The sequence below is a fragment of the Morone saxatilis genome, unplaced genomic scaffold, assembly GCF_004916995.1.
Source record: "Morone saxatilis isolate NCDOM2014 unplaced genomic scaffold, NCSU_SB_2.0 Contig20, whole genome shotgun sequence".
In the NCBI taxonomy this organism is placed as follows: domain Eukaryota; kingdom Metazoa; phylum Chordata; class Actinopteri; family Moronidae; genus Morone; species Morone saxatilis.
In genome coordinates, this window is record NW_023339763.1 from 13,761,485 (window position 1) to 13,770,499 (window position 9,015).

The 9,015-nt window shown below is 39.9% G+C and overlaps 1 protein-coding gene across 1 annotated transcript; it reads left to right on the forward strand.

The window, feature by feature from the left end:
- Window positions 1–2,201: 2,201 nt before the first annotated feature.
- On the forward strand, window positions 2,202–8,966 carry LOC118332058 (multidrug and toxin extrusion protein 1-like). The gene is made up of 17 exons (XM_035667188.1): window positions 2,202–2,222; window positions 2,375–2,561; window positions 3,665–3,766; window positions 3,940–4,008; window positions 4,171–4,319; window positions 4,483–4,525; window positions 4,659–4,703; window positions 4,883–4,980; window positions 5,104–5,201; window positions 6,350–6,531; window positions 6,699–6,807; window positions 7,088–7,163; window positions 7,420–7,489; window positions 7,593–7,725; window positions 7,818–7,912; window positions 8,093–8,156; window positions 8,244–8,966. The coding sequence occupies exons 2-17, from the start codon at window positions 2,376–2,378 to the stop codon at window positions 8,477–8,479; spliced, it is 1,755 nt and encodes a 584-aa protein (XP_035523081.1). The 5' UTR covers window positions 2,202–2,222; window position 2,375; the 3' UTR covers window positions 8,480–8,966.
- The last annotated feature ends 49 nt before the right edge of the window (window positions 8,967–9,015 follow it).

The window sequence follows — 9,015 nt, forward strand, 5'->3', positions numbered from 1 at the left end:
CCCAAAACCTTCTTACATGCACACACTCACTACCCCCCCAACACCACCACCTTCTACTCGCTCCAAACCCCTACCCCCCCACCCTAATCCTAATCACACCACCACCACCGTCATCAGCCCTTATCTCACTCCACCAAATCTGCTGTGACTCAAAACAATTTCCTCTCATTTGTGATTTCACTGCCCGCCCCCGCCTCCTACACCTCCATCAAACCCACCTACCCCCTCCAATAAACCCTCTCCACCTCCTCAATACCCCATCGCTACCCATCAGGCACAAACCCCACCCAAACGCACATGCACACAAGCACAAACACATATACAAATGCACTCACGTACACACACTCTGACCGGTCGCCATTAAGAATGACGGCTCATCATGTGAAAGCGGTGACTTGCCACTGTCATCCAGTGGAGCCCGAGAAGAACTGCAGTGTGACGTCACGGCGGACGCCGGCCTCGCTGGTTGGTGGAACATATTTACGTGTGTGTGTGTCTGTGTGATTCTGTGCGTGTGGTTGGAATGGGGGAGCCGGAGGAATACAATTTGGTGGGTGGGTGGACCCGGTGGGCCTTGCTGCATCACTGAACCAGGAAAATGAATGAGAGCCTACACTAGGTGTCACCCCCTTCCTCTCCCGTTGGCCTCCGCTAATTTCCCTTTTTTCTTTTTCTCTTCTGCTTTTGGCCCCCGAGACAAAGAATACACTTGAAATTGCAAAAATTATAAGTGTTTGACAATATTTTCAACGGTATATTGCAGGCTCGCTTGACTGTGTTTAATGACTAGAATCAGCTGAAAGAGAAACAAATGTTTAAATCGTTTGATGAAATGATTAGAAATCCATTCAAGTTCAGTGAAGCAGCCTGATGTTGCAGAAATTTTGCGTTTGAATTTCAACAAGAGCAAAACAGCACCACCCAATGGGAGGTTCTCATAGCCACAACCAGAGAGAGGAACACCTCACTAAGAGGTGTTACTATGGGAGGAAGAATATACATGATAGGGTGACAGGAGTGATTTACCTCAGTGAGCGGAAAATAAAGTCTCTCCCTCTGAGTCACGAAATAGTTTGACAACCAACAGCAAACACGTGTATTACTTTCACCATCAGTCTGTTCTTTTTTCTAGCAATGAAAATGTGTCATTTGTACTAAGTGATGACAATTTTAAATCTCACCTTTGGCTTTCTTGTGGTCATTTAAATAAAACTCTAATATCAGGAATATGCTGAAACAGTCATTTCACGCATACATTATAATGTTGGGCCTATAATGTTGTAACTGAAATACAAATATCAAAGGTATTAGATTCAAATAACTGTCCACATAATTGTATTAACATATTTAACATATTAACATATTTAACATATTAACATATTTTAATTATTACAACTCAATTACATGCAATTGAAGAGGTTATTTAATATGTATATAGAAGCGGGTATCTATGGAAGACCATCTCTGTTGTGATCATCAAGTTTAATGATCTTCACATATTAAAGGTACAGGAAACTCAAACTTTTTAGCAAATGGTTGCTAATTTATACATCCACATACAAGTAGTTACAGAGCAACATTAGTAGCAACGATGATGCCAATTACCTGTACTGTTAAGTCAGAAGCATTTCTTGTTATATTTGTTGAAATTCTCTCCCCGGCTGCAATTAAAAAGAGGAAATGCGTCTGTGGTTATTGGAGGTTTGTAATAATCCCAGAACATAATTTCATTCGGACCAAATGAAATGATTGTTGGGCCTATCTGCGCATACTCTACCCGCCAACTCATTGCACATGAAAATGTGTTTTAGAGGAGTGGCTGTGAAGGTGGGACTGTCTCTTTCTTGTTTCTCTAACGTTACCAATCCACATGGTAAAATTTTACTTTGAAGCAGTGTGAGACACGTTAAAGCAACTTAAAGGAGCTTTCCCTACTACCACCTTCCGCCAATGCCCTGTTACTCATATAGTCTTTAATTACAGAGATATGTATTCAGACTTATATTAAATATCTAAATATTTCAGTGTTTGAACTGTGGTGAAACAGTCAAGATCTGTGATGTTCCAGAGCAGCTGAGAGAAAAACAGTCAGCTTCATTTTGGCAGCATTTTAAGTGTCCTGGAGGAGGCACAACTTGTGGGTGGGTCAGGGGTGGAGAGATCTGACTTGTAGCAATACCCCAGCATAATGTGTATGCCCACTCTCGCAGACAGAGAGCAAGGTGAGTAGAAATTGCCTTGGTTATTGATTATTACACAGGTAATGGGTTATTGATTACTCACAGCCTTCTTCTCTGTGTCTGAAGGGAATTGTACTATACAAACATAATTCAGTTTGGGATTAAGTTCTGTTTTCTGCCAAATCTTATTTCAGTATGGAAGATTTAGCGACAAAAACCACATGTAGAGGAGTAAATGGACAGTCCAAAACAGACGAATCACCCCCTGCTGCTCACAGTGTTGACTCATGCTGCGGATCCTGGCTGAAAGGCATTAAGCTCTGGGTACCTGTGGACTACAAGAATGAAATCGTTCAGTTTTTAAAACTGGCAGGACCTGTGGTAAGATTGTTTTTAGACAGTTGACAAGACTCTTATTTGACTCCACCTGATCGAACCTTTTAGACCTAAAGGTATGTAACGCAACAATATTCAGAATGATTGTCTGTGAATCATACAGAATCAACACAGGAATCAGCAGTGTAGGTGACTTATTACTTGCTTGCTTGTAATTTGAAAATGCTTTAATTGCTACTTTACTTTTAACATGAGGACTGCGATATACCAGTCATTCTTTTTAATTTGCCACCTGCTTTATTATAACTATGTAATTAACAGGTTAAATAACTCCTAACTATAACTATTGAGACTAATTAGAAAAACAACAACAAACTGATTACTTTCTCTCTCTGACCTAAATGAGAGGCCATAGAGGCATCAATAGTTCAAGTATCAGACAAATATGGTGTGATATGTTGGGTGTCGCCCCTTGTGAAGTTGGTCATACTCGATCAGAATTTGAATACGTTCTAGGAGATCCAAGTTATAGACATTAATCAAAACTATATCTTACTGAATTACTGTAAAAATTAAAAGTACCCCCATTTATATATAAATATATATATCCCAAATTCATAGACCATTATTACAGCAAAGATCAAGGATAATAGTACAGTATTTTCAGTATATTATGGAAACAAGGTACATTTGCAAGTGTCTCCTTAACACTGAATTTTGTGAAGAGAAAAACAATTCGGAGAACCCAACATGTATCCACTTTTCAGGCTCCTATTCATCACACAAACCTAGAACTTGATAGACGAGGACATTTAGTCTCCTTTTGTGCAAACCCTTTGATGCCAAAGGCTGTCAAAAACCTACACCAGCAATCACTAGAACTATTTTCTAAAGAAGAAAAGAGATGTAGTAAAGACATTTAGAAATACAAAGAGCTGCAGCAAAACCAAAGCATAACACATGTCAGCTGCCAGAGCAAATAAGAACTTTCTCTTAAGGCCTTGTGAAACAATCTTTTCTTTATGAATAATAACTCACTCAGCAGCTGCATGTGTTGCACGTGGAGCTGAATGTTTCATTTACGTTTGCAGGAGTTCATTTATGTTTTTATAGTTATGAAAACGAGGGAGCATGATTTTGTTTTCCAGTTTATTTCACAGTTGATGAGCTTCCTGATCGGCTTCGTCAGCATGGTGTTCTGCGGTCACCTGGGGAAAACAGAGCTGGCAGGGGTGGCATTAGCAATAGCGGTGAGTTGTGTTTCTGCTCTGACATTCTGCTCTCAAAGTTCACTGCTCATTCTCTGTCATAGTGTTGCTTTTGAAATTCACCATTTATTTCATTCAGGCATTTTTTATCCAAATATGTATCTGTTTTGTTTTCTTTATGCACTAATAATACTTTTACATACATTTCAATTTAGGTAATAAATGTCACAGGTATTTCCATTGGCTGTGGTTTGGCATCCGCATGTGACACTCTCATATCTCAGGTATTCAATTTGTCTTATATTTATTACATATGTGTAACCAGGTCAGTCCAGTTACTGCTGTGGTCACAGTATGCCCTTTTAAATTTATTTCTGTGTCAGTTATGCCCTTTTCCTTGCACACAAGCAAGTCTCATTTTGTTTTTCTGACCCCTTTTCTTGCAGACTTATGGGAGTGGTAACCTAAAGCGTGTAGGAGTTATACTCCAAAAGGGAGTTCTGGTTCTTCTCTTAGCCTGTTTCCCCTGCTGGGCCGTCCTCATTAACACTCAGCCCATTCTGCTGGCTGTCAGACAGAGCCCAGAGGTTGCCAGGTGAACCACTTCCACTTCAAAATCAGTGTTTCACAGCCGTACAATAGCACGAATACTCTTGCATGGTGTTGTATTACATCAAATGTTACATATACACTGATTACTTGTGAATGATTTTTTTTGCACTTGTTTCTGATTTACCCTTTTTCTGTCTGCCATAAAGACTCTCCCAGCTGTATGTGAAGATCTTTATGCCGGCTTTGCCAGTGAGTTCAGCTTCCTCCATGGTTCTACAAAATGTTTTTTGTATCTCCATCTATATACGCTGTATTGAATGGTTGTTGTGTTGCATTATTGATCTAATTAACCCTATTCATCGCCTCGTGTTGAATTCTGCAGGCTGCCTTCATGTACCAGCTGCAGGGGAGGTATCTTCAGAATCAGGTGCATTTAATGACTGCAAGACCACTGATGTGAAACAAAATAATCACTGAAAGTTTGTCAGTAATGACATCATTTTGTGCGTGTGTGAGAAAGGAACATGTACTGTGAGAAAGTAACAAACAGCAGTGGCACTGATGCGTTGAAATGGCGGTTTTTAAACAGCTTGCTTTGGTTCACAGGGCATCATGTGGCCTCAGGTGATAGCTGGAGCCATCAGCAATGTTTTAAATGCAATAATTAACTACATCTTCCTCAATCTTCTGAATCTCGGTGTTGCGTGAGTACACCCACCATAATAATCTATAATATTATTATATAATAATAAATTATATTACTCAAAGTATCAATAAACACCTTTTCTGTTTGTTGTTGTTGTTTAATCCTCTTTATACCACTAAAGTGGATCTGCAGCTGCCAATGCCATATCACAGTATTCCCTGGCTGTGTTCTTGTTTGTGTACATCTGCTCCAGGGGTCTGCACAAAGCTACATGGGGCGGTAAGTTTAAGGGATTATGGTACTGTAGGGATAACTTAATTTGACTGTTACTACCTAATGATTTCAGCATGTTCAGATTGTCGTTGTGAGTGTGTCTGCGTGCTGATGTTAGAATTTAGCTCAAAGCACCTCTGTGCCTAAGAACAGCCTTGCAGATCCGCCAGCATGTCTGTTGTAGTCTCTTGTTTAATCTGTCATGTGATGAACATCCCATTGTAGACATGACAGTCTCACAGTTCTTCAGTTAAATAGTAGCATAACATGGCTGTGTGGTGTCTCGATGAGTATAAATTAGGGCCCCCGTAATAGTTGAATTAACCGTTAGTCGATGTCTTCATAGACACTTTTTTGTTAGTCAGATAATGGCAGAAAAACAAACGTCAAAATCAGTCTTGGAGCTGAGTCTTGTCACCCGGACAGAAGTATCAGGGGATTGCTGAAACACAAACCTTTTTTTTGTGTTACACAGGAGTCACTAACTGGTGCACTGTTGCATATGCTAACTGTACTTGCTAGTTAACAATCCTATTAGCTGTCTGTACCTGGCCTGGGATCTCGAAGGACAGGGGTAGTTTAAACACTATTAGCATAGGAGCGGGGAATACAGTGGGGAATATTGCCAAGGAGTGCACAACGAAAACTGGGTTCACAGCCTCCAAGAAGAACGGAGGCTCCAACCAGGACTATGACTCTGGGGTTGAAGACACACAAGTTCATTTTTGAGTAACTGTTACAGTTACATGACTACAGTTACATCAGAGGATTCTGTTGCTGCGTTGCCTATTTCTCTCCTAAAATCATTTCAGAAACATATTTTAGTGTACTGTTTAGCTTTAATACGAGATTGTGGACGAGTGGAAACTGCGCAGCCAATGAGAGCAGCTCAACTCGCAGTACGTCACCTTTGCTTGCTCTGTCATGACGCCAACTGTCATGGCAAGCTAAAACGTCAAATTCGAGGCTTCAAAATGGTACTTCACAAAACCACTGGGTGATGTCACGATAGGCTCACGCCTGGTTAAAATGTGTATTTAAATAATGTTAATGCTACTGGCTTTATCTATAGACTACTTATCGAGTAGGACAACAGCCTTAGAATAAATACATTTCACTGAATGCATCTCACTTCCTTTTATCTCTCACTGTAGGTTGGTCAGGAGACTGCCTGCAGGAGTGGGGTCCTTTCCTCAAACTGGCCATCCCCAGCATGCTGATGCATTGTCTGGAGTGGTGGCTGTATGAGATCGCCGGGTTCCTGGCAGGTATCATCAGTGAGGTCGAGTTGGGAGCTCAGTCTATAGTCTATGAACTGGCTGCTGTTGTTTACATGGTAACTTCTTTATTGCTTTTTTTGTAGTTAGGATGGATTAGTGATAGAACACAAAATCTATGCTAATGTAATATTTGTGTAGATACCTGAAACATTGATAGAATCTTGGTTTATTACTTTATTTGTCTACAAAGTAATGTTTTTGTTTATGTTGTCCTGTCCCACAGTTTCCAGTGGGTTTCTCTGTCACTGCCAGTGTGCGGGTAGGAAATGCTCTTGGTGCTGGGAACACAGAGCAAGCCAAGCTATCCAGCAAGGTCTCCCTCATATGTGCATGTATGAATGAGATATAAAGCCTGACAAATCTCCACAGAGGAGGCAATGGCTGCTATGTCGAGTTGTGTTACGCAGGAGAGCTCCACGGATATGTTCCTCTGATCTACAAACAAAACCTTTTTCAAAGTCATTTGCCATGTTTGTCCTTTTAAATGTTGTTCTCTGCCTTCTGTTCTCTCTGTCACTTGTTCATTTAAAATATATTCTAATCCATGGTATGCTTTGTATATCTTTACCACCTTTGTGTAGTAGCGTGCTTTGTTTCTTATGCCCAATCCAGCTACTGTCTCCTGCATCATTGGAGCTTGTCTTGGTGTGTCTAGGGATGTGATTGGTTACATTTTTACCACAGAGAGGTAAGTACAGATTTTTCATCAGTTTTTGTTTTCTTACCTCAAAAACAATAGCTAACAGACAAACCCGGCACAGAACTCGTATAAAGTATAATTCATCATGTATTAACTTCTGACACTGACCCTTGATAGCAAAAGGAGTTTGGACTTTTGCTTTTTGCACTGTCACTACCTGAGACATGGTAGTTATTTAATGTTCGATCAACTTTGAACTCTGTGTTTGTTAGAATTTCATTTTCATATCTGCATTTCCTTTTAGAGACATTATTCAGAGAGTAGCTGATGTCATGAAGATGTACTGTTTCGTCCATGTTGCTGAGGCCTATGCGGTGATAACCCTTGCCATACAAGTCACTTTATCCCTCCTGCTGATTAAAATAAACCTGACCTGGTTGCACAGATTTTAGATTTCTCTTTGTTTTACCTCCACAGGGTGTGATACAAGGCATTGTCAGGGGGGCAGGGAAGCAAAAGATTGGTGCCGTGTGTAACCTGGTGGGTTTCTACTTCATTGGGTTGCCAATTGGAGTGTCTTTGATGTTCCCTGTCAAAATGGGCATTGTGGGTGAGGACATATTAAATATTAAGTAGTAAGTGACAAATTTAATCATATTTCCACTCAAACTTATAAACTGCCCGTTTCCATCTCTGTTGCAGGGATGTGGGCAGGGTTTTTAATTAGCGTTTTGATACAGTCTGTATTTTTTACACTTTTTCTGTGTAAACTAAACTGGAAGAAAGCCACTGAAGAGGTGAGTAACTCTAATGGTACAAGTACAACTAATTTAGTTAATACAGTGACATTGCAAAATTATGATAACTGCAAAATCAGCAATGTGGTCAGCATGTGGTATTAATATTGTAGTTTGTTATTATGTGTCTTTTAAATATGAAAAAACCCTGATCTAGATGTTTTTAATATCTCTGAATAGGCAATGGTAAGAGCAGGAGTCAACATTACAGAGAGCAACAACATCTTTGGGATAGAAAACAAGGGTAAACACAAGTTATTTTACCTACAGCTACGTGTACATGTACAGCTAGCCGACATGAACCATTTAAGTAAAACTCTCTCCCTCACAGCCCTGGACTCTGATGAGAAACAGCCCCACATAAAGACCAGTCGATGTAGTTCTCTGAGTCTGGTAGAGGGGAAGCTGGAAGCACTCGGTGCAGGTCAGCAGACTTCAAATGACGTGGCTCTGTCAGTCAGGCAGCTGGTGATACGACGTGGCGTCACTGTGCTGCTCATGTTCGTCATCCTCGCTGCTGGAGTCTTCATCAGTGAGCTGCTCACCCTGCTCGAATTAGATGAGTGACCATTATTGGACCACATGTGTGCAGCACAAAAAACAAAGCTCTGTCTGTGTGCCTCTGAGAGTCCAGATGCATCACCATCTTTGAAGCATGTCACATAGACAAAATACATACACACGCAATAAACAGACACCTACAGTTGTCAGGAAAATAATATTTACCAGAATATGTTCTTGATAATCTGCCGTTTAAGTGATTGGGATGAGAAGAAGCTTCCATTGTATAATATTGGCCCCCTGATTTGTAATGAGAAATTTCCATTGCATACTGCACGTTTACAGACTTTAAGGCAATTTATTGTGCACTGATGATGGGGAAAATATTAGAATGAATTTTAATTACTGAGTATAAAAATGTTTTTTGGAGAAATCAGAATCAGAAATACCCAGGGGGAAATTACTTTCGTTACAACTCCAGATATACATTCAACATATATACATACAACATATAATAAATTAAGAACATATATATATAAATACATATATATATATATATTTATTATTATATATATATAAATATGTATATATATATATATATA

Bases quoted from the DNA above. Each gene is read 5' to 3' on its own strand.
- LOC118332058 (XM_035667188.1), top strand. From the start codon at position 2,376: ATGGAAGATTTAGCGACAAAAACCACATGTAGAGGAGTAAATGGACAG. The intron at 6,532-6,698 runs GTAACTTCTTTA...CCTGTCCCACAG, and splicing joins TGGCTGCTGTTGTTTACATG to TTTCCAGTGGGTTTCTCTGT. The intron at 7,913-8,092 runs GTGAGTAACTCT...ATCTCTGAATAG, and splicing joins GGAAGAAAGCCACTGAAGAG to GCAATGGTAAGAGCAGGAGT.